Here is a 27,079-nt window from a genome sequence, read left to right as displayed (position 1 = left end):
TCAGTTTAACGTTCCACGATTATGCCCTTTAAGCTAAAGACAGATTAAGACAAGTGAATGACGGAAGAACTGGTGGAATGAGAAAGTGTGAGGAAACAGGAGTACCACGAGAAAACCCACGGACACGATGTTGTCCACCACAAGCTTACTTGGGAAGCGGGGATCGAACTGGGGACCCCAAGCACCAGAGGTGAACACCCTACCACTGAGCCACCGTGCTCACCAGATCTTCCTCCAGAAAATGACTTACGCCTCTTTGGTCCTTCAAAATAGATACTCGTTGAAGTATCTGAAATATCGGAAATTATTATAGTACAATTTCATCTTGTAATATGTATTCCATACGTTCTATTAGTCAATATTTACTGTATTGTATCAACTCATACACTTACTGCTAATAGGCAATATACCGCTAATAATTATTTATGAAGAGACAATCTGAGATATTCATTTTGCTGAGTATTTGAATTGTTTTCTGTCATTATGGACAAATAATCATATCTGATAAGTGTCCGTTATTCGGAGGTTTCACTGTAGTTACACCCTGCACAATTCTACGAAATTCACATTTCAGATTCCCGGAACAAGCTTCACAAATGGAACTCAATCTTTTTCACACATTATACTTTGGAACAATGTGTATGTAATGTAGTTAAAAGTACTATCGTCTCGAAAAAACACCAAGAAGCTTACCTCTGACGGCAGTGAAGTAGAACCTCGTGAAGTAATCTCAATAACTTCTGCATCTGCTCATTGGAAGGAGGACACAATGAGAATTGTTGTTTTAAACTTGGGATGTCTGTATAAACAGCTTTCACCTGATCTACGTGACCAGCCACCTGGATCAAATGATAATATACGTGATACCTCATGGGAGAACGCTCCTCAAGCGATTGGAACAGAAGCCACAATCTACAACAAAATATTCAACTCAATATTTTATCTGTCATACTACAAACTATTCAAATTATTTCAAATGCTTTAGGCACTGGCAGTCACAGAACAATAACAGATGGATAATTAAGACAAATGTTTGAAATGACACAATCAGAAGAAAAAGAATCAGAATGTTCTAACCTCCCCGCTCTTATAAAGGAAAAAGCAGTTTTCAATTACAAAAGGTGAACGATTTAAAACAGGCTGTACGTATCCGATATATTACAATGATAACATGAATCTACTACTTTTATCTTCTTTAGTATATTGGCCAAAAATGTTGTTTCATCTATAAATAGCTACAAATTAGAACAATAAGAAAAAAACTAACTAACTAACTAATTCTATGGCCTATGGAACCCGGAGGTTCAGTGCCGCGTTCACAAAAGCTCTCCACTGACTTCTATCCTTAGCTAATTGGATCCAGTTTCTACTTTGTATTCCTATCTCTGCGAGATCCATCGAACAAGAAGAAATGTCATGAATAATCTTGATTTGTAAATGTTTTGTTTTATTGCCACTAGAGGTAAATGTTCATTCGTCGTAATCCTGTTGCTATGGTAACAGATTTCGTTACCAGGGATTCGTTTAAAAATAAGTGTCAACATGTAATTCAAGAGGACGCCATACAATTTAGAAGTGTATGGAATTGCTGTGAAGCAATTATCAATTATTTTGCTCTTAAGTGATCAAAATAGGCGTAGTGTCTAATCATTGAATTTGTAACCGCTTTCCCGATCTGCCCCCACCCCCTGCTGTCCCACCAACGAGTACTTTCAGGAGACCTGAATTTACTTGGTTAAGACATTACAGAACATTTCCAAAAAGGGATTACACAACTTTTTCCGGATCGCTCTCTCGTCTCACTAATGAAATGAGCATAAAGTACCGAGGTAAGGATGTCTCGTCTCGAAATCCTCACGGACATTCAGACGATCGTTCAGACCACGGCGCACAAAAATATCATTCATACATGTGCCCTCCCCCCCCCCAAAAAAAAAAATTACTACGATTATTTATTAAATGCACTATGTGAAAAAAAATTGCAGAAGAACAACAACTACAACACTAGACACTAATATTGGTATAGACACTTGACTATTTCCACAAACAAAATTACACTTCACATTTCACGAGATAAATAGACCTTTAGAATTGTATCTTTTTCTCTCTTTCTCTCTCTCTCTCTCACACACACACACACATATATATATATATATATTAGTGGAGGACACAAAAACCGGTTTTTCATCGGTTTTCTCCAAAAACGGTTCGGTTTTTTTTTTTTACCGTATCCGATTTTGGTTTTCTTCAAACCGCTTCCGTTTTTTTTTTTTTTTTTTAATTGGTTCTATTTCAGACCAGAATAGTGTTTCGTTGTTCTCCGGAAACCGATTCCGTTTCCACAGAAATAGTTTTGTTTTCCAAAGTTTCCACCGAAGCAGTATCGGTGAAAAACCGAACCCGTTTTTGGAGAAAACCGAAACCGGTTTCGGCGAAAAAAACGAACCATCGGTTTTTCTAGAAACCGGTTTTGCCCATATATTATGTCCTAATTCTACATTGTGACACTATGGATGTGTTCTGCTAGATATGGACCTTCCTCGCAGCAGCTAGGAACTTACGTCATGGGATTACTTTAGTGCTACCCCACAGTGTGTTAACCCCCACGTCCGTTAGTGAGAGGTGTGAGAAAAGTGTTATGGCGAACCCCAAATATATATATGAGGACCCATACTACTTATACGAACAGAGTCAGTGGACCCGGGACTTCACTAAGTGGGGGCTAGCCGCTATTCAGCCTTTGATCGGCTACTAGCTCATGCTACTTTGCGTAATTCTATATTGAGTTAAACGAACGTGTTGGCTACATCGACGCGTGGAGAAAACTCCCCGAGTCCAGGTGCTCTAGGTTTAAACTGAATTGACCGACTGGTCAATGTTGGTAGTTCATTTTCAAATGTAATTAGGTTAAGTCACCTGTATGGATGTGCAAATTAAATGATAAAAGAATTTGCGTTAATTCACAGTTTACTGGCCACAATGCAGAAAGAGACGATAACCTTATCGTGGGAACTTCTACATAAAACTCACTGAACGATATGGTTGGCACCGGTGCGTCGTTCACACACCTGGCAGTCTGCTCTCGCCTGCCGCAGCTGTGATCTAGTATTTCCATAAGCAATTGAAGAAAACACTTAATTTAGTTCCAAGTAACTATAGAAAGCAGTCTTTGCATAGTAATGAGTAAGAAAGAAACACTGAGCATCGAAGTAAGAGAAAACAATTATCATATATGTAGTTCAGATAATGAATGTGGCCTTTGTTAATAAAATTCTCTCACGGTAAAAAAAGCGTTTCAGATATATATATGGGTGAACGATGAAGGAGTCTTTTGTTCTTGATTCGTGGAAAAGAAATCAGTTACTTGCGCCTCCCAACGAGGAAAAGAAGTTAATTGCGTCACAAAAATAAAGTATAAATTGAAGAATGATTTCTGTATTTTCCAAAATATACAGAGCTTCCACAAAAATTACTTATATAACCTGGTGACGGTTATAAATTTATCATCGTAGTAAATAGTAACAGTGTTTGATGTAAGTATATACTACTATTAATCTTTTAAATAAATAAAAATCGAACTGTGGTGATCATATTGTTATATGCACTTACTTGATGTTACTTGTAATGAACAAAGGGAAAAAAAAGACCAAAGAACTGTATCTGTGACAATAAAAATAGATACATACATAAATAAAATGTTACATTTTCCGATAATCTCCATGTTAAAACACATGCAGACCAGTAAGGATGTTATTTACTCTGCCCTAGGTATACATCTACACATCCCAACATGGTATGCGAGTTGTCAAATTCTAGGGCCTTTCAGTGACGTATAAGCAACAACTAATCTATGATACTTACACTCTCAAAGTGACCATTCCCAACTTGTAGTTTCGTGCCTTTGTCAGCTTCTCACAAAAGGCCAGAATAAGATTTTCTGATCTATCTACAGGAATCTGAAAACGAAATAAACATATTAATAAAAGTACGTTCGAATATTTATTTTAAAATATTTGAAATTCACCGTACATCATTTTCTTCTAAACAAGGATCATTTATCTGACATATAGTGAAAGAAATATGTTATATGGAATGAATGAAACTCATCATCGAAAGAGAAATGAACGTAAAACATGATAAGCAGGCTACAAGCAAACGCAAGATCACATCTCTCATAGATACAGATAGTTATGTTAAAATATTCGAAAATTTCTTTTCCATGTTTAACAATTAATCAAATAACGAATAATTATAGCAACAGTAACAACAATAAATGTTTCTCGTAACAGATGGGAGGGGGGGAATCCAAGATGGCGTCGGTTTGTTCACAGTTGGAGCGTCATACTCTTTCATTTTTTTTTCAATTTTAGTTTAAAAAACAATTTTACATTTAGACATGTGTCTACCATCCACGTAATTTTACAAAATAGTGTTTAAACAATTATATTTGGGAGGCGAATTCGTCCATGTAGAAACACGCCATTTTCTTCAATTACAATATTTTACAAATCAATTAAAACACAACTAGTGAAGATTTAACAGGGCTTTATGGCCGCGACCTTTATAAATCAGCCGTAGGGGAGATCAAAGGAAGTGGAAATGTTAACAGATCAGGGTTGCCAAAAACCATGATTTTTTAAATGAAAAAAAGTTTTTTGTTTATACCAAGTTTTTTTTCGTTTAAATAATTGTGTATTTATATTACATACGGACAGAAATAAGTTTGTTTCGTTTTGGTGTTATTATGCAACAACGGATTATGGTGGAAGGGATCACATAAGTTGAAACGAATCCAAACTGCTTCTCGGCTTACACCAAGAGACACTGTTCATTTGGACTTGAAACCGGGACTAAGGACTCCTGACAAAAACACGTTGTACTGATCTTTACATACTTGTTAATATAATTGTTAAAAACAGTTGCACACGTGAAACCAATATACAGAATTATATATAAATCGGGAAACTCCCGCCTTAGCCACTGGCAAAATCCCATTATTGCTTTGCATGTAGTTTTAAGGTCAACGTATCATAATCACTACGCTAACACTGAGGTATTAAATTACAAATATCATTCAATAAAATTAAAACTGAAAGTCTAATCTAAGCTAATTGTGGAAGCTACGTAGGCAGTCGATAAATTTTGCAAATTTCTATCAATATATTTAAGCAAACTTGGCTTCTTCAGATATATATATAAAGGGCATTCAGGGTTACAATTTGGTTTCGTTTCGTGTGTTTAATGCTTAACGTCCTTATGTAATACTGAGGTTATTAAGACTTTCGCTTAAAGTGACATTTGAACCGCTACTTGGTTCAGAAGGCTTGTGGTTCGACCGAGAATTGGACATGAAACGTCTTGATTAAAAGGTGAAAAGGAGATAAAACTAATGCAGATGGTTTGATATGTGGAAACGTCACCATGAAGTTCACATGGTTTAAAGCATTATTATTATTCTTTTTTTGTGATTTAAACCAGCCAACCCTGTAATAGATATTAGTTGTTTATGGTTGAGTAGATCTTACACAGATGGATTATAGGAAGCCGTTTGTTTTGTTAGAAGATGAAAACGACGGTTTTGAGTGAATAAAGGGGTGAGTACAATATAGTTGCGCAGAGGTATGCATCTTTGAAGTTCTGTAAATTTGAAGCGAAACATTTATATAGTTTTCAGTTTAAAAGAAAAAAAATCAGAAGGTCCTGTCTAACAAAAGATACTACCATCGCCTGCATAGGAGGGAGTAGAGCAAGCGGTAGCCACTGCTTTGCATTTTAACAAAAGTGTTGGAATTTCAGGGGAGAAACAAAACCTTCTCATAAAATCACCCATTGAAGTATCTGTGTCAGTATGTATATGTGGGAGGAAGCATTGAACAAAAGTAAATGTGAATTACATGTAGTACACCGACTATGTGTGGTGGACAACATCGTGGCCGTGTGTTTCTGGAGCTCTCCCGTTTCTTCCTCCTTTCTAATTCCGCCTCTCTTTGCCCACAGAGCATAGTCGTGACACGGTAAAGAAATTTGATTTAATTTCATTATTTCTTATTTTGTAAACTATATAAATTTTTCTCCCTTGCAGTTTTACCTAACTGTTCCACCATTAATTTCATCTTCCTTCACTACATTCTACCAACCCACATTCTACCATTTCTGATCACCATTGAGAAACTTAAATATTGTACTGCAAGTCAAAAAATGACAAGGTTCTCTAAGCAGATTTACAATCTTATAATTTATTGTTGACCAATTGAGTTTATTGGTAAAATGAAATGAAATATAGGTGAAACAAGTTAAACTTAGAAACAATGTTTCTTTAATTATTAATAGTCAGGTAAGATACCAATTAGTATTCGTGAAGAGGAGTTTACATATAAAAGAGAGATTTTACGAAAGACTAGAAAATAAGGAAAGAATTACATTAAAAACACAATCAATGGAATGAAGGTTCACACACAATATTCTTGTACTGAGGAAGACAGTAGCTTTTTGCCGAAACGTTCACAGCTGAATAATTCTAGATGTCCTCCAATTAAATACTTTTCAAAATTAATACTGAATATGCATATTAAACCATTTACATCACAAATAGTTTTGCTAAACACTAGTAGATTGGGAAAGGAAAGAAAAACTAAGAACAGGCAAGTAGTTGCAAAGATCTAGGAAGAAATCTTGGGAAGCAATCACATCAATGAAGTCCATATTAACCGCTTGACTAGCACTACGTACGGCCTGTACATAGCTAGTTCCAACGGCCGAAGAGGAAATATTCTTGCATGGTAATGGCCACGAAAACGTACGAAGATTCTGGTCGGGGAGGACTGAAGTCTACGTGTTGCTATGACACCAATAGAGCACGTGAGCTTTGCAAGCAATGAGCAAAGCACTAGTATTATGCCATCTGTTGCTGAGAGTACGAACCCCTATTACAGTACTTATGAGACATGTGTTTTTGTTCTTTTGTACTTTGTATCACAAAAGCAGCAGAATATGGAGAAAGAGGAGGGCGAGTGTAGTGACTGAATATTCCGGTGTATCTGATGTGGTTGATTTGTTTGCACTATTTATTGCTTAATGCTCTCTGTTTAGCATGCTCGTGAGGTTCTTCACTTTATCTACAGGGCTGGGATTCAAGGGGTTAATTCTATAATATATATATATATCGCGTATTCTAAAAATAGTGCCCACGGACCACAGAGCATTATTCTACAAGTCAAAATAAAACAAAAAATATATATATTTGTATATCTTTCGAGTCATCACCTAGGGACACAAATTGCACTATGTGGCAACGTCGCAAATAAAGAACCATAGATTAGAGTTACCAGTCTATCAAATAGTTACATCGATTCTTTCCAGATGGCAACTAAAGTCGATATTACTTGATACTAGGATCATTTATTAGTGTAGTAATCGATTCAAATGTTTTTTTTTTTTTTTTTATTTATTCGTAGAGTAATGGTAATGGGTCCAAGTTAATCTACGACGTTGCCACATTGTGAAATTTTGATTCCCCTAGAGGGCATTCCATCATATAACATTTTCGCTTTATTTTGACCTGTAGAATAGTGTTATGTGGTCCGTGGGCGCTATTTTTAAAACACCCGATATATATATGACAAAAATATTGCAACCTTCCCTTTATTAAAACTTACATTTGTCTATCTTCTAATCACTACTCTCATTACTATTGAAATAATGTTCCATCTTCCGATAATCTCCATGATGAATGACACATACAGACCAGTATTGATGCATTTACTCTACCCTAGGAGTACATCTACACACACCATGGTAGTATGCGAGTTGTCAAATTCCAGGGAAACAACTTCTCGATTTACAAATTATAAAATAAGACTATACACTCCAAAATTAATTAGATCTATGAGAACCAAAGTCATAACACAAAAATATCCTTAAAGGGTCAGCCTAAATGATTCATTGGGTTTCAGAACATTATTTATTTACAAGCATACGACGTACAAAGACGGGTGATACATACTCTCACAAATGTTGAATAAGTCCGCCCTTTGTCATTCGGTACACATCCAAACGGTAATCCAGTTCCATTCATACCTTCACTAGCGTATTTCCGTCAATGTCCGTCACGCAGCAGTGATGCCTTCCTGCAGTTCCTGGCATTGGGGGTACATAAACTCTTGTCCTTAATATAACCCCACAGGAAGAAATTACGTGGCGTTTAGATCTGTCGACCTGAGGGGCCATGGGAACAGATTGCTTCGAAATTCGATGAATCATTTACGCTAATCCTGTATTTAATTGTACAGGGTGGCCCAAAAGTAGGTATACATTCCTGCATTTATCAAGTATAACATTTAGTTTATGGGTTTATTTGTTTCGGCTCTTCGGTGTTTAAGATGTAAGTAAAACACAGTAAGAACGAATAATAAAGAAACTACGTCCACCTGATGGATAACAATAAGAAATATTATAAAATGCAATGAGTTGGTCAGTACGGTACTATATACCTACTTTTGGGCCACCCTGTAAATGTTGTAAACATATGGCCAAAAATTCCGTAACCTCAAAACGATACAAATATAAATTTCGCAAAAGAAGCTAGGAAATGAGAATACAGATAATTTTAAATTACAATTATTGACTAATGGAATACTGTATCCTTCATAACCTACACCACTTACCATGACTAACATGGAGACAATTCCATTGAGAATGCTTTCGATCTCGGCCTCGTTTCCATCCTTGAAACAGGCGTCGCACACACCGATTATTTTGTGAAGATCATCTTCAATGCCTTTTGGAGATTTCTCTTCTGAGATTTCGGCACCTAAACTTTTAAAATACACTCGCAACTCCTGCGCCTATAAATAAAATAAAATAACAGGACTCATCAAATAAAATCACTAACAATTATTATTCAAAATGATACCAACATAATAAACTGAAAATATGCACCATTGGACCGGGATTCGAAACTGGGTCTCCGGCTTACCATGCCGATGCAAAAACCAAAGTCGACTCCCTGAACAGACATTTTATCACTCGAAGTCTGGGCTCTATCGCTCAGACCACTACCACGCTCAGACCACAACTTCTTATTGTGGTAGTACTGTTGGTCAACTTGCTACGTGTGCTCTTCTTTGATCCTACCTTTCGCAAAGTAGGTTTTGAGGTGGACAAATACCATCTGTCTGGGTTTCCTCAGAGTCCTCCTATTACTTTTATTCTACTATTTCATTCATGCCTGCCATGTGGGAAAAGCATATTCCGAAAATAACTAACTCCGTTTATTACTTACACTAACGGGAACATAGAGATCAGTTCATGGGAAACCAATTTTCATTATTTATTTCAGCTGTAATAAATTGCTTAGTTTAATGTATTAACTATATAGGATATTAAAAATGACTAAATGCTGCGAAGTAACACGGAGGGGTCTACTTCATTTTCACACGCATTATAAACAATTCTTTTATAACAGCATCCCAAAGGAGTATTCCCTGCTGAATCCTATTATTAATTTGAAAGATAATTTACTAATAAAAATTATATCCTCCGTTTGGAAATACATGTTCAAGTTCTCATGCCGTATTTTTTTTTTTTTTTTTTTTTTTAATCGGATGTACAGTCCGCAGCAAAAAGCGTGCAACATGAGCATGTAAGTTTATTGTGAAACTATGCCTAACAGTGCTGGGAATCAACACAACGCCTAAGTGGCACGAATCACGCCAGGTGAAATCTCGGCGTCCTTCCCTCACACTTATTTTGGAACAAGACTTTGTCGTTTCACAATAAACTTACATGTTCATGTTTTTGGGTTTCTTGCTGCGGACTGTACAGTCCCTCAATTAAATAATGAGACTGGTTGACGTAAGAAAGATTACTGTATGCTAACAAAAGAAGTAACTTTGTTTACGAACTGGTAACATTGCATCGCTGTACGCTACGCGTGACTGTAATTATGTCATATTCAGTCAAGACGGAAAACTGGCGTCACGGTAGCACCATGGTGTAGTGACCAAAACATTAAACTGTTTTAAACTCGGCAATCGTGCAACCGAAACAGTGAAAATGGTGCGACAAGTGTATGGAAATACTTATTTGTATCGTGCATAAGAAAGAACCTGAACCAATAGCTGTAAAGTATGTGGCAAAATTTCAATTGTTCATAAATCCTGTTCAACTTAAAAGTAAAAGTCCTCTCCTTTTCAGGGCATACAGGATTGCATAGTACTGATCAACAATAAAAAAATGATTGGTATTTTTGAAAATCTATCGGGTGTTCTAAGAATGGTGGCCACAAAACTACACAGTACTATTTTAGAAAAATGAAAATGAAATGAAATCTAAGTTTTACGTCCCACGGTTATGCCGGTTAGGCTAAAAAAGACGGTGATGATGTGTGATGAATGAAACGGTGGAATGAAGAAAGTGAGAAGAAACGGGACAACCCCGAGAAAACCCACGCACACGGTGTTTGTCCACCACACAGTTCACTTGGCGGGGGCTGGGATCGAACCCGGGACCCCAAGCACCACAGGTCGTACTATTTTAAAGTCAAAATAAAGCGATATTTCAAATCCTTGTCTGGAAACGTGAACTGCATTATGTGGCAATGTTGCAGATAAAGTACTACTAGGAAGATCTACAAATCCATCAAATAGTTACTAGCAGAGTTGGCAATAACCATGGTTTCTTTAAAAAAAAAAAACTTTTTTTGGCTTAAGCACTTTTTTTTTTTTTTTTTTTGTTTGTTTTGTTTAAATAATTTGCTCTATGTAGTTGTATTACATATGGAGAGGAATAAGTGTTTCGCCTTGGTGTAATTATGCAGCGGGGTTATGCTGGAAGGAGTCACATAAGCTTAGAGCGGAATCCAAACCGCTCCTCAGACTCGACAACGGGACAAATTGGCCACAAATATGATGAGTCTCCCGACTCACTCACGAAGCCCTCCTAATAAAAATGCGTTGTACTGATCTTTACATACTTGTAATACAATCGTCAAGTCATTTCAGAAGGGCAAAAAGATAAACGGTTGCACAAATAAAACCCTTATACATATATAAATTGGGAAACTCCCGCCTTAGCCATTGGGAAAATCCCGTTATTACTTGATATGTAAAATTTTAAGGTCAACGTATCATAATCAGTACGCTAACACTGACGTATTAAATTACAAATATCATTCAATAAAATTAAAACAAAGTCGAATCCAAGCTAATGGTGGAAGCTACGTAAATTTTGCAGTCGATAAATTTTGCAAATTTCTATCAATATATTTAAGCAAACTTGGCTTCTTTAGATATATATATATAAAGGGCATTCAGGGTTACAATTTGGTTTTGTTTCGTGTGTTTAATGCTTAACGTCCTTATGTAATAACGAGGTTATCAAGACTTTCGCTTAAAGTGACATCTGAATCGCTATTTGGTTCACAAGGGTTGTGGTTCGACCGAGAATTGAACATGAGACACCTTGATTAAAAGGTGAAAAGGAGATAAAACCAATGCAGATCGTTTGATATGTGGAAATGTCACCATGAAGTTCACACGATTTAAAGCATATTTCATTTTTCTTTTGGTTTAAACCATTTCAAACAGCTGGTTACTAGGGATGTACCGATACCGATACTTTGGACAATTTTCAAAATAATGAAATGATTAACGTTGTAATAGGATTTATTAGATATAAGGCCAAAATTTGACACACAAAGCAGAATTTCATATTAGGTTCCAATATATATATATATATATATATATATATATATATATATATATATATATATATATATATATATATATATATATATATATGGGTCAAGTAAGTTTCTGTGCACCAGAGGCACACCGGAAAACATCTGTACGTAAACTTGTTTGACTCACAATGCAAACGGATACTACCGTTACGAATTTCTTATTGCTTACAAAAGTATACCTACTGAACAGGGTTTGAAAAAACCCGGGTATTTTTGAAAAAACCCAACCCACCTGGGCCCATGTGGGTTTTTTCGGGTATTTTCGGGTTTAATTGGGTTTTTTCGAAATATTTCAATCTCTTTGGGGTAAAAATGTTAAAAAAGATTTACATTTCATGAGTGTCATTGTCACAACTTACAACTTTCTATTCACTGCTGTTTTGAAAACAATGCCGCCATTTTGAAATTGTATATTGGATCGCCGAAAAAATCTATACAGCAAATTTAGAATGTCTTGTGCTTCTACCCTCAAAATATCAACTTAAAAAGTCCGAAAATTGCACCTTGTAGCATGGATACCTGCTATTTTGAAATTTTATGCCGCCAAAATATATACAGCTAATTTAGTCTCTCGTGCTTCTATTTTGAAAATTTCAACTTGAAAGACCTAAAATTGCGCTTCGTAGCGTGGATATCAGCAGCGTGGATATATATATATATATATATATATATATATATATATATATATATATATATATATATATATGCATGCGATGTACAAAATATTTATGAAGGCGAAAAACAATGCTCAGAAGGATTACCCATGTCGGTCCCGGCGTCCTCCACAGGGAACATAAAATATGACGACATTATTATTGCTTTATAACTTTAAAATCCGACCGGCAACATTGAAAACTGTTTACAAGGGATGATCCAAATATGATCATTCCCTGTAAACAGTTTTCAATATTGCCAGTCTGATTTTAAAGTTGTAAAGCAATAATAATATCGTCATATGTTACGTCCCCTGTGTAAGATTCCGGGACAACATGGGTAGGGGAGCAGAGTTGTCTTCAACATTGGGAGGCAGTCAGATTTGAGGCTTATTCTGGGAGGTATCAATTTCATCTCACTTTTCTTTGTGACAGTTGGACACAAATCATCACATTTCTTCCTAAAAGACACATTTCCAATCGGATTATTGAGGAGGACAATTCTAAGATTGTATGGGATATGTCCCCATCATCCCCCCGGGATTTTCGCCAGTGGATATCAGCTTTTTTTTTTTTTTTTTTTAAGCGCGTCATTTTGTAATTTTACGTTGGTATGCTGCCAAAATCTAAACAGAAAATTTAGTGTGTCTCTGGTTTGTATCCTGAAAATTTAAAAGACCGAAAGTTGAACACTGTGTGGTAAAGGCAGACAAATTAACAAATGTAGATCGAGTCATCCTAGGAGCCTCAGTGACGTTCGCCAAATATGAATACCAAATAGCTATATTAATTTAAAACAAAGACATAATTCATCAAAATGTTTTAAATATTTTTCAACGTAAAATAAATGGTCTTATTGTTGAAGTTCACTTTCGATGCTTTGTGCATTCAATTACGGGAATTACCCGAGCACTTGTTGCAAGACCGTTCTTTTCCGAAAATTAATTTAAAACAATTAACAAAGATAGGCCTATAATTCGTATTTTATAAAGTAAATGTTTCAAAATGTCTAAAATGAAATGAAATATCCTCCAGCGTAAAATAAATAGATTTATTGTTGAAGTATTCACTTTTGATGCTTTATGGGTTCAATTGCGGGAATTTCCCGTACACTTCTTTCACGACGGGTTTTCCCTGAAAATGCAGCTTGCTTTACTGTACATCGAAACTTCCATTAATACTGAAGTTTGAATGCAGCACTTGAAATAGTAAGCGTTACGTAGTCTTCGGAGCTCCGATGATAAGCATTAAGCTTCTTAATTTTGACAAGAATTTTTACGTTATTGCTAGTGTTGATTCTACAGAATGCTTATTTGAAGGCTAGCAACAAATGACTGAACTTAATTGTTGTTGGAAAACCAAATTTTACTGAATACTTTTGTTACCATCAAAGGTTAGAAATAATACTAATAGTTTTACTAATGTATTTACATATTTACTGTTAGTACCGGCACCTATGACCTTAAAAACCCATCAACGTATGAGGGATAACGTCTCTCGGCGGCGCCGAGTCAGGTAACACACTATTCACGGAAAGTATTTTCTAAAATACACAATCGCTTATTTTACTTCAAATAGGCTATAAGCATAATCCGCACATTAATTTGTTCTACAATATTCTCAAGCTAACGTGAGGTTTTTAATTTATTTCATTCATTCATTCAGTGCATTTAGAGCTTTATAAAGGTCTTATGTTGAATATTGTTGTCTATCTTAACATCTTAACATGAAAGCATATAATTCGCAGAAAGAAAGTTTAAAATCTGATAAAAATAACTTTCAATGTGATCACCTTAGTTGTACCAATAATACACTAGCAAAAAAGTCAAAAACCCAGGTGGGTTTTAAGATGAGTTTTTTCAGGTGGGTCCAACCCGAAAAAACCCGGTGGGTTTTTTCGGGCTGGGCCCATTTGGGCAAACCCTGCTACTGAACCAGGTGTTGTAGAAAATGACAAAGTGAGCGTCTAGCAGGTCTTCCATAGCATTTTCTTCTCAATCGAAACCTCTCTCATATTTGGGATTAAAATTACGGGTCTGTTATTCTGACCATGGGCACCCGGAGGAGAGCAGGGTGGGACCCCCCCCCTGGTTCACGAAAATGTATACGTAATATAGCAACCATGGAATGTCCCGTCCCCCTAGAAAATTTTCTTTGGGCGCCCATGATTCTGACTGAGGACCTTCGACGTTTCTTCACCACTATTTTGGCATTGAGGGTCTAAAAATATTAGTTGACTACAATTAATGCAAATCAATGGCGTACACATATATTAAGAAATCGATTGTACAATTGGTAATAATTTAGATCAACTATAAGTCTAAAAGAAACCGATGAAATTTATCTCTTAATATTAAACAAACTGAAAATAGTTTGGAAAATGTATCAGTAAATATTGGTGTCCACTTGCCGATACCGAAATTCCCAAAAGTGGCCGATATTACCGATACCGATATATCTGTAATCCCTAATAGTTACACCGATTCTTTCCAGATGGTAGTTACAGACTGACACTGGCAACCCTTATTAGTGCAACAATGGACTTAACTGTTTGATCGATTTGTAGACTACTGACGCAGAAGTAAGAATTATTGGGAACATTCACCTCATATCGAAATACCAAATCGGCCGTGAAAGACGAAGATCAAGTTGCGGGTTGGCCTGCATCTGTCTGTATGCAAGTGACTCATAACAGAAGATGCACTTTACTTGTTTGGGAGGATGTGTAGGCATTGTGGTTCGTTTATGTTGGGTGGAAAGTGCCACGAGATTAAGCACATGCCAACATAAGCAGTTATTAAGTGGATAGCATATGAAAACAAGAGATATTAAATGACATACTTCAAGACTCCTATAATTTCATTCGGTCTAAATTTGGAAGTATGCCATAAAAACGACTCTGCAAAAAACAGAAATCAACTTCTCCATTGAAAGCGAGAATGCTACCTAATGAAGTTATGGCAGGAGCGCAAGTGGGGAGATGCGCCAAAACATGTATAATGAAGAAAGAAAGAAAAAAATTAATTTTAGAGGTGTCCCTCCAGCTTCAAATCTACAAAAGCACTTAAAACCGGGGTTGATATGTTTAAAACATGTTTAAAACGAGGGCTGTTGTTTTATTCAGTTTGTTTTAAACGTTTTAAACAAATTGTTTTAAACGTGTTTTTTTTTTCGATGGTGGTTGGACATGTTTAAAACAACTAAAATATCAGATTGAAGAAGCTAATTTAATTTTCTAACAAACAACCCACCCTCCGCAGGATTTGTGCATGGATTAAATTAAAAGCAGAGTTATATTCTTATTATAACAGCAATTGCTGAACGAAATTCTGCACATCAGTGTGCGTATAACTAAACCAACAGAAATTCAAGTGAAGTATTTGAACATTTCTTAATTTCCAAGAATAGCGGAGGTTAAACACACTATACACTATTCTAAGATCCAAACTCACAAATTCAAAACTTGGGTATTTTTTGATCACTATCATTTCCATAATAGTGAACAATTCTCACATCATAAGCTAGAAGAAATGCTCTGACAAATACAATACACCTCATAGAAAAGAGCAGTGACTAGCCTACAAGGAGCAAATGACATATTTTAACTAAACAGTTTTTAAGATACATCTCTATCTGCAACATGGGTAGCAAATAATGATCAGTGTCTACGGCATAACAACACAATTAACTCTAGACGCCCGCCAGGGATTTTAACTACATGGTAGACTCTCACGTTCGGGGCTCTGGTGACCCCCCCCCTAATTATCACAGAGTCATGAGTTATACACCATTGGAAAGCTTATATACCACAAATTCCAATGAGGTAACATTCGTGAAATCCCCGCCGTATTCGTAGAAATAAGAACAGGCATAAAAAATCATTAAAAATATGAAAATATTGACTTTGCGGGGCCCTGGCAACCCTTGCAGTCACCCTACGCTGACAAAATAATGCTAATGTGTAGGCCACATACTTGTGACAATAATATAAGAAATGGTAGCCATTGCGTAATGAATTCGTTTTAAGTAGGAAATATTTTTAAAAAATATGCGCAGAAAAACATTCATTGAATTAAACATTCTCTCCCCTCCCTCACTATAGTACCACGTCCATATGCAAATCATTTTAGCTGCACACATCATGTATACGAACAAAAATTATGCTTCTAGATCACTTCAGTGAAATATATCTTGTGTTATATGGCACCGTCTCGAAAATAAATGTAAATTAACCAAATTTGACCCCCTCTTCCTCTATAAACAACAAGTACACATACAGGTTACTATCATGTAGGGGACTGCTTCATTGCTTCACATACCAATTTTTATGAATGTACCACAAAGGGGAGAGGAATACCGCCAAAACCTGATGAAAAAAATAGATGAAAAATTAAAAAAAAAAAAAAAAAAAAAACTTCATCCTCGCTCTCTCGACAATGGGCCGCGGTGGCTCAGTGGTAGAGCGTTTACCTCTGGTGCTAGGGGTCCCGGATTCGATCCCAGCTCCCGCCAAGTGAACTTTGTGGAGGACAAACACCGTGTGGGTGGGTTTTCTCGGGGCTCCCACTTTCTTCATTCCACCATTTCATTCATTACTCATCATTGCCGTCCCCTTTAGCCTAACCTGCATAACCGTGGGACGTAAAACTCAAAGATTTCATTTCATTTTTTCTCTCTCTCGGCCGTACATACGTATCCCTTATATACATAAAATGCAACTGACGGAAAGTTTCAACCCTCAAAAATACTTTGGTACCAAATCATCTTGCTAGCTTAATTAAGGACTGATCTATTGATGTTTGTTGTAAAAATAAATGTAATTTACGTCAAAAAACTTAAATTCCAAAAATTGGCTAACTTTTTCCCCTCGCTGCTACCTCATATAAGCACGAAGTACAAATACACCATATTACCATGTAGTGGCCTATTTCATTGCTTCACGTAACAATTTTATGAATCTATCCCCCAAGAGGGGGAATGGCCCCCAAAAAACTGTTGAAAAACACATGATATTTACCCTTCTCCCATATACACAAAATGCACAACAGCAAAGCTGCATCTTTCAGAAATAAATTGCTACCAAAACCATCTTCCAGCCTTAATTTGAGGTTTAAAGCCCTGACACAACAGTTGCGTCAATGGGCGTTTAAAGATTAAGAATACAGACGACCAGTAGAACGTAACACAAAGAAACTAAACTATATATCCTGTGAACAGAGATCGGGAAAATCACGATTTCTTTCTCCGGAATTGAACATTTGGGCGGATCGAGATTAGGGAAGTTCCCGAAATTTGATCTAGCGGTTGAATATAGATGGCAAGCAATACCTAAGAGTGTAAAAATGTAATATATACGCCTATTTAATTATTGTTTTAAACAAAATAAACATTTTAAACATAAAAAAACGTTCTTTTCGGTTTTTTTTTAAAAAAAAACATGTTTTTTTCCAACCCTGCTTAAAACAGTAACACTTGTTACGTTACCTTTGGGTATATAGTCACCCCCCCCCCAAATCATTTGGTTGTGACTTTGGCTCGCTTGGTACTGAATACGGTTAGGTTAGTTTACTTTGATTCCCAGTAGTCGTTTAGAACAGCTCTATAACTCATAGGACTAGTACAGGTTGCGGAGCCGTCGATGGATTTGGGGAACATACTAAATGCTATCCGTTACCTTTTAAAACATTAAACCCAAATCGTTAGGTTACGTTATCTTTCACTCAACTTTTAGACTACAGTTAACCCTCTACGCTCACTGATTTTCACTTCCTTCCCATACTTTCTGTAAATTCAGTAAGCCGTGCGTCTCTCAGAAATTCAAAAGACCCTTTTATTATTCCTATATAATTTAGTAAAGCTCAACTTACAAAATATCACATACAACGGCCTAATTTGCCATGCTAAACGACTAGCATGCTTCCCAAGCAGCAATGTTCTAGAACACAGGTCCCCCTTCCGATCTAACTGTAATAAAACAAAAAAATAACGTGCCCTGCGGGGCTCTAACCCACCTTCACTCGTTGACGCTCGCTCGGCAATACTATATGAATTAAATATTAAACTTTGGTATAGAAAGGAACCAATCTAGCTACTAATCTATATAGGGGACCTGTGTTCTAGAACCTTTCCTTCTCAAGCATCGAAACTATCCGTGTCTTGCAAATTGCACCTACATATAATTCCTCGTATTAAACGTAACCTCACTCCCAACTTTCACAACTAATCATGTAATTGCGAATAACCATTGTTTACCTCTTTTTTCCTGTAAATCATCCAAACATTTAGTAAAAATGGAGGGGCAACACTAAAGTTAACCCCATAAATCGCATAGGTTAGAGAACTTGTTCCACACTTGTACCCTGTATTTATAAATGTCAAATATACTATTCGTGCATCATACAGAAACATTCCACAGGTAGAAATTAGGGAACAGTTTCACTATACGGATCAATATATTGTAAAATATACAGAAACATTTGAACAAGTCTTAAATTTCTCCATTTCATGTCGAGAACAGCCAAACCATGCGGGGCTTCTAACCCATTCCTACTACTACTATTTATACTATGGATCCGTATAGTAAAACTCCACTGGGTTATAGTATACGTAAAGCCGCGTCAGTTCCCGAAGGAGCTGGACGCTCATACTTCTAAGGATTATTCATTGAGTATCTACGAACTTACCAAGGGGCTAACAAACCGACTTTGATTTAGTTATCGACTGAAACGAAAATAAAAAAGAACGTACCTGTACTTTATATCTGCATGTGTAGTGCCCTTGTACTTTATCTAGGACTATGTGTGTGTGGGGGGGGGGGAATTTAACGCATATCGCATGTCTTGTGCACATGGATACATCTTACTATTGCACTACGTAGAAAATTTATGGTATTTCATGTAGAAGAGGTAATAGAACACAGAAGAAACGCAGATCACGGCGTTCTCATGTATACTATTACCCTGTACTGAAATTTAGTATGTTACACAATCGTCTTTAAGGTTTGTTAAGTTTATTCTTGTTTTACACTAAGCCCTCCAAAATTTAATCTGTACCAAATAATGCAACCCCTCCCTTGCAGTTGGTGTATATTTTTTGATAAGAGAAATTCATTTCAAGAATACAAGTATGCCATCATGAAAATAAGACAGCGTGAAATAAACCTTTGATTTACCCTTCCAATTCTTTTCAATATGTTAAAACATTTTCCAGCGACATGCCACATGGCTCCTTTCCGGTATTGCAAACATCTGAAACACTTAAATCAATTATACCAATAAAATTATTGTTAATCTATTATTTCATACCTGATCTTCCAGCGATAAGTCAATAAATACTGGGACATTCATGTTTTAAGTTTTCTGTAAACAACTACTTCATAATATAAAATCAACCAACTACTTGTCCACAAGCGCACGCACAAGGTTCAAGCGCACGCATTTCCCATTCCCTTCGCTCGCTTGTAACAGCGTTGCCGATTACTATATCATAAACTGTATGATTCGTCTCATATTTTAACCACCAGTTATAACATAAATGTATAATCAGTTATTAAATTTACGTTTTAATATTTATATAGGATTATTATACATTATTTTCTTATTGGAATATGATCATAAACTATATGATAATGTAAGCAAGAAACTATTACACGTTATGGCAACTCTGTAGGCAATACGGAAGAAATTAACTGTCGAGTAATTCGATATCTCGGAAAGCAAACAGGAAAAACGGGCACATTTGGAAATGATATCGCCAAATTTGCTGTTAAAATATTTCCTGTAATTCTTTTACCTATTCTGTACAATTCTTCGATATAACGCAAAACATGCAAAAATGAATTACATTAACTATAGGTATTATAGAAAACTAAACACAGATTTTGCGTTGCGTTGACTTAAAATGTTACTGATCGAGAGCAAAAAGAACAATTTAGAGAAAAGTACAGTGAATCCGGCTCCATTTAGGAATCGAACGTATCGATCCATTGTATTCGATTCTATCTATCTTTAAAGGGCTAAACATTACTGGAGTGCACATGTGGTGATGTAATCGAGTGCGGGCGGTATTGCTGATAACCGTAGTAACTTGTGTTAAATATATTGAAGAAATTGTGTATGTATGTAGTTATTTTATTTTAATGTTTTTGTAAAAAAAAAAAAAAAAAAAAAGTGGGTGCACTGTGCATAATTATCATTTTTTAAAGAATTGTAACGATTTGGCAACGTAGAAAAATATCTCAAGTGTCTTGAAAGTTTATCCGTTCGCTATGATGTGTCACACACTTGAGATTGTAGTGTTTATTTCTGTCTCTGTTACAGCATTACTTACAGTTTACTTATAATGTAAAATTGTCTTAAGATTTCTGGAATAGAATCTCACACTTGCTGTCAAGTACAAGGGTACATTCATTGAGAGTTGTACTAACCATCTGGAGAATTTGTACCAATGCAACGTATTGATTAATATTAAAGGCATTTATTCCGAAGTTGGCCCTAGTTTTCGGCCAAAAGCGTAATAAAAGTTACGAAAATTTAAAAGTCATCAGTTTTTAATTTACTTATCAAGCTTAATACTCAATGCACATAGTAATGCCGAGCGAGCGATAGCACGTGAAGGCAGGTTAGTAGCCAGGTTGATTATTTTACTTACCGCTACACTGAAGATTATAATTTTCTTCTCGTTTCTTTATAGTTATTTGCTTATCACAGTTTCTGCAATTTACTCTTATATTAAGCGATTACTTTCACAATTACTGGTATCTCACATCCAGGACAACGTGCTTGTATTCCTGCAGCCATGTTTACATTACAAATGCTCATTTCTTTCCCACAAATATTCCTAGGAAGCAATAACCTTGCGCCAAGTAATTCCCTCCGCTTACCAAACAGTTCCATGGTCAGAACCGCTTATATATAACATTTTCGCTCTCCTTACGTATTTGCAAGTGCACAAATGAGCATTCATTTCATCCTGGTATATTTTCAAAATTTTACTAGAAACGGGGGCCTATGTTTAGCAGAAGGGGTCCAGTTTTTTTCTCTAAAAAATGTTACTATTTTGGTAATTTCTGCTCACATTCGGTTAGTTTAGGATAGAGTTGGTTAGTTTAAGTTAGGTTAGGCTAGTTTAGGTTACGTTAGGTTAGTTTAGTTTATGTTATATTAGTGTAGGAGTCCCGCATAATTTTCCAAAAAATGATAGAATTTCGCTTATTTCTACTAATATTACGTTAGTTTAGGTTAGTTCAGGTTAGCTTACGTTAGTTTATGTTAGGTTAGCGAAGATTTGGTTACGTTATGTTACGTCTAAGTACTTGCATCACTCATTTCTCCTGTAAATTTTGTGTTTTTTACGTGCTTCTGGACCCCTTGTACTAAACATACTCCGAAACGGGTGACTGTTGGCAGGTCCTGGAACGAATGAGTTTTCTTTCTTTCTTAGGTTCGAGTATGGAAGTGTTTCTCGATATTTTGATTCTTCTTTTAACTCAACATTTTCTTGGGAAGATGTGTCCAGTCCTATTGGCTTTCTTACGAAGGATGCTGGGTAAAAATATCTTCTTTTCTTTTGCCTGATTTAAAACGTTTTGGTGTGTTATGTACGTTCCATTTTATCTTCTCTTACTTCTGTAATATCCAAGTTTCCTAACGATACAAAAACGCCAAGGTTCTAGAACACAGGTCCCCCCTCCCACTTAGCTGCAATAAAGGTAGAAATCAACGTGCCCTGCGGGGCTCTAACCCACCTTCACTCGCTAACGCTCGCTCGGCAATACTATATGCATTAAATATTAAACTTTGGTAGAGAAAGGAACCAACTAGCTACTAACATATATGAGGGGACCTGTTTCTAGAATCGTCTCTACAAAATCTGTGGATCCGTATAATCAAACTGCACCCAGTTCGATACTTGTAGTCCAATATTAAGCTTGCTAGTTAATAGTGATCTTGTTGAAGGCCCTGTACAAGTAAAATAAATATAACATACTGTATTTCTCAAGTATGTTCCATTTGTGTTGCTAAAATGCCATAACTCTGGTTTCAAATTGTGATAAACAACAGTGTTTTAAATACGTCATACTGGTACACTGTTTTGAGAATTAACACGTTTTAGATGTGCTCAGAAAGTCTTTTAAAACACTTTTTGATCCATTTTCTCCACAGAATCTGTTATAAAAGTGTTTAAAAACAGTGTAGTATGTAATGTTACCGGAAATGGTTTCAACAGGATTAATTGAGGAGATGAATCCTTTACTTTCAACTGAATCCATGTTTCTCGCTACCTCTTACCATGTTTGCCCTGATATACAAGCCATGTTCAAATCATCCCCAAGCGGCTTCCTCTTATTAAAGCAGAAAGTTTACCCTAACTGCTCGTAAATAACTTTCCAAACAAACCATGAAAGACACAAGTGTGGTGTCGATGGGGCGCGTTCTTGCCATCGTTAAACTTGGGTTAAAAATAGATAAATTTTGGACATGAGTCGATAATAATAATATCGTGTAATCCAATGCAATAACACATACCAAACAAGCTTCTCCTGCAATCTGTAGGTCTGTTTTATTAAACTACCTACATACTCTTCCGTGATCCGATTTCAACCTATCTCACCTAATGATTCAATTTCCCTCCCCCGCGCCGCTGAATTATATGTTGAGTATATTCAAATTACATACAACAATTTTATTAATCATTATCATATAAGTATCTAAATATTGCATGTGGGACTCTAATATAATGCTTTTACTTACGATGGTTAGCATAGGTTAAGTATTCATCTTACTGAAATGTAATTCGTTGAGTCTCTGACATGTGAAATTTGGGGGCGGGGGGCATCAAAGGAAGTGATTTAAATGGTATTACCTAGCCCAAGCTATTTAATCTCTTGGATTCCATTGTTACCTTTCTGATTAACGTAACTGAGCCCCTGAGGTATATCAAGAACTGTTATAATCATTTCACAGCCTGAATATTATATTCCAAATAAATATAATTATTATTATGTATGTGTTATCCTGTTGTTAGTAAATAAATTAAATTAGAATAAAATATTGAATATTTTGTACTTCAAGATATTGCGGGGACGCGTTCCCTTCGTCACCCCCGCCAGAGACACGTTGAGTGATCGTCTTTGAAATTTGACTTATTATTTGTTTTGTATTTACAGCAGGAAATAGAAAATGTCGAAACGTACTCAGCCACCATGGAACAAACCATCCAACACCTCTAGTCCTACTTTGAAACTTCATAATAGCCTTACTCGTCAGAAGGAGGAATTTGTACCACAGAATGGAAAGCAAGTTCTGTGGTACAGTTGCGGACCAACAGTGTATGATGCCTCTCATATGGGCCATGCCAGGTAGGAAGGAATCCGGAATTCAAATATAAAATTATTTATCTAAATATAGAGACCACTTCAGTGTAGAATGTAGCACAGTACCATTTAAATATAGGTTTTAGTGTAACCAGATGTGCTCTTTTCAAAAGAGTATGACACCAGTTTGGAGGTTCACATACCCTATACTCTTTTTTTACTCACCCAGATCGCTGCTTTACACTTTTTTCTTTCACATCAAAAAATTCCTGTACACTGCCATGGTTCATATAAAATAATTCTGCTTCGATGCTCTTTCAGGCAGGTTGACAGTGGAAAAAAAAAAAATTGAGAGATTGATTTGGGGAAAGTTTGCACTATGATTAAGAAAGTACATTACATTATATAATTAAAGATATTTTTATATAATGAATAAAATACGTAAATGGCATCGTTGTATCTTAAAATGAGACATTGTTTTTACACCTTCTTCATATCGTCCCCCAGAAAGCAGAAAGGTGCTAAGCGAAAGAAACTGCAAATTTCTCAGGAGAGCATAAAAACGAATGAAATACTAATTAATTCCGATTCTTTGATTCTCCTTTAGAATTTAGTTTTCACCGCAGACCTTTCATATTGTCTCCTACCACTTGTCTGCTTTCTGCCAACATTAAACATGAAATGGGAAGTCAGGATATGGACTTAGTTGGAAGTCAAGGAGAATGGCGCTTAGCATCTTTCTGCTTTCTAAGGGCGATATATTCATTGAAGGTTTAACAACACTAAACATTGTAATGTAAATTATAAACAGAAAATTTCACTTTATTCCCAAGTCCCTAACAAATAAACGTATATTTTTATGCTATTTACCGTTTTTAGTTACAGGTCATTATAATGAAATTAAATCATAGTATGACACATTCCAATAGCTGCATCCCAAAATCTTTAGTCCTTATTAAGCAATAAAAAATGTAGTGACTCAATTTAGCTCTTATCAACTCTGCACTTCCACGAAGTTCGTATTTTCATTGTAATTGAGGGTGGTTATTCGGTGTCTTTTAAATGCAGTGTAAACATCAATGACCCAACACTGCTTTCTTAATATTACTCAAACTTACTTGAAATCAATCTCGAATTTTCTCCCGGAAAACAGTTACATGAAAGAGAAGCAGAGTTGTTTCATATGATCGTACTGAAAATTTTTTGGAGGGAGGTGTAGCCAGTGCTGTTTTCTGGATATATTCGAGGGAGTACTTGACCCTAGGAATCTCAAAGTGAAGGGGGGACTCATCGAACCCACAAAGCAATTAAAAAAAAAAAAGGAATCCAACAAAATGTTATCAGCTGTTTTTTTTTTTTTTTTTTTTTTTAGTTATTTATTAGTTACTGTTATTTAGACAATTTGCCATAGTAATATATATATATATGAATAGTTCATAAGTAGCTTAGAAAATATGTAAGTAGGTCAGAGGAACCTCTCTTGGGATTACCTGGAACCATTTCATTTGAATATCACAAAGAAATGTATTTTAAGTACAAGACTATTATAATTGTTCTATTAGACCTTGTTTCTGTATTGTCAAACTAAACACAACAATACACTGAGAAAGGCTATGTGATAATATATATATATATATGAAACACACAATCACATAACAGTTTCAACACAGTAACTGTCTTCATCAACTATTGACACAAGTGTTACTTTGTAATGAAGGGGCGGAGCCTAATGAAAAGTTGATCTCTAGGAATTGTATAAGAGGTGACCAACTCCCAGGTAGACAGAAGGAGTGGAAGTCTGATGAAGTCAGTTATGTATTGAAACTGCTACGTGATTGTGTATTTTATATATATTATCACAAAGACTATTGTCTGGCCAGAATATTAAAGTTAATCTTATCTTCCATTTCTCTAATTTAATGAAGTATGTATCTGGGGATAATGGGTAACCAGGCAACAATTTTGTACTCTTGGCGGCAGCTGAGTGTCTTTATGAATCATAATAGTTAACGAAGAATACTATAGCTTCCTACATAGAAAACAAAATAAATTTTGTGTTCTTATGTATGTTCATGGGCTAAGAAAATTTAATATAATTCCAGGCTTTCCAATGCTCCTAGATTTCCTATTTTTCCTATATATTTGCGTCTCTTCCTATAAACTGCTATATTTTAACGAATCCTCCTATATTTTTGTGGCATTGCTACTTCCACTTCTGAAAATAACATAACAGCATTAATAGATGCTGTGCAGAACGCCTGGAGAAAGTATAACAGGGTGTCTATCGGTCACGAATGTCACGAAAAAGTCACGAAATCAGAATACGGTCATGAAAGTCACGAAAAAGTCACGAAATTTAGCTTTTGGGCCACGATTTTTTTTAACTGTACAAATGTAAGTACAGATTGGAAAATTTCGTTCTACAAAACGTCAAAATTCACCTCCAAAAATCTCTATGGTTGGCTTCAGACGCTACCAAATTGCAAGCAAAGTACGTTTCTATCGCATGGATGAAAATTCGGCCTAATTTGCACCCAAATTTGCTCTTGAAAATGTTAGGAAATTTTATGAAAAGAAAAGGTCGCAAAAAAGTCACGAAATTTCATTTTGAAATTTTAGTAGACACCCTGTATAAAGATTACTTGCTTAAAAGAGTGCAGCGCCAAAGAGGCCGTAGTGGCAAAGATTTTCAGAGAAGAAAGTGCGTTAAGAAGTGCGAAGCAAGAAGCTGTATCAAAGGAAGTTTCAAAGAGTGAATCATCTCTGAAGAAATGAAATGAAATGGACGAAACAGTACAGAAGGAAATGGAAGTAACTATTAGACTGATGAAAGATGCTCTGACAAGAGTATCTTCTGTGCTATCAAAATAGGACATGGCTGACGTTAGTGTTGCCCAGGGAATGATCCAGACCGCATCCTTGAAGATGAATGATCTACAGAAAATTCAAGACGAACAGAACAAAGAGAATCGGAAGATGGCAAATAAGCATATTCAGGCACTGAAAAAAATGAAAGTGTAACTGGTACATTTACTGTTGTATATACGAGGTGTGACAAAAAAAAAAAAAAAAAAAAAACGAGACTAAGTGCATAACTTGAAAAAGGATTGTAGTTGGCAACAACTGTTTTGGTGACGTAATGCCACACCCTTCCTCTATCCATGCTGTCAGTTTCGACTCAGCCGGTGGTGACAGTTGAGAGTATTGCATCACTGAGTGAACACGTGCAACTGCATTCTGCCGGAAAGATGTCTAGTGTAAAACTGAACAGCGAATCAACATCAAGTTTCTTGTGAAACTTAAGAAATCAGCCACAGAAACATTTCAAATGTTAACTGAGGCTTATGGAGATGAAACTTTGTCTCGAGCACG

At 35.9% G+C, this 27,079-nt stretch overlaps 2 protein-coding genes across 5 annotated transcripts in view; one reads left to right on the top strand and one right to left on the bottom strand.

Annotated features, from left to right (window-relative positions):
• eIF3m (eukaryotic translation initiation factor 3 subunit m) overlaps nt 1-19,855 on the bottom strand; it is a 31,184-nt gene extending 11,329 nt beyond the window's left edge. Inside the window, exons 1-4 of the mRNA XM_081739310.1 lie at nt 19,698-19,855; nt 8,664-8,843; nt 3,862-3,956; nt 694-912 (exon numbers count right to left, since the gene is read on the bottom strand). Of these exons, the coding sequence (XP_081595436.1) occupies nt 694-912; nt 3,862-3,956; nt 8,664-8,843; nt 19,698-19,739 (536 nt within the window). The 5' untranslated portion in view covers nt 19,740-19,855. The remainder of the gene's footprint in view (nt 1-693; nt 913-3,861; nt 3,957-8,663; nt 8,844-19,697) is intronic.
• Nucleotides 19,856-20,382: 527 nt separating this feature from the next.
• CysRS (cysteine--tRNA ligase, cytoplasmic) overlaps nt 20,383-27,079 on the top strand; it is a 59,465-nt gene continuing 52,768 nt past the window's right edge. The window contains exons 1-2 of one of the 4 annotated variants that reach the window (XM_081739306.1): nt 20,383-20,509; nt 23,561-23,752. In XM_081739306.1, coding sequence (XP_081595432.1) covers nt 23,574-23,752 — 179 coding nt within the window. In that variant the 5' untranslated portion in view covers nt 20,383-20,509; nt 23,561-23,573. The remainder of the gene's footprint in view (nt 20,510-23,560; nt 23,753-27,079) is intronic. The other 3 variants (XM_081739305.1, XM_081739307.1, XM_081739308.1) reach the window with 3 other exon arrangements.

The sequence above is a fragment of the Thermobia domestica genome, chromosome 14 (assembly GCF_964235325.1).
Source record: "Thermobia domestica chromosome 14, izTheDome1.hap1.1, whole genome shotgun sequence".
NCBI classification, from domain to species: Eukaryota; Metazoa; Arthropoda; class Insecta; order Zygentoma; family Lepismatidae; genus Thermobia; species Thermobia domestica.
The sequence above is the reverse complement of the archived record's forward strand: the minus strand, read 5'-3'. Positions and strand labels throughout refer to the sequence as shown.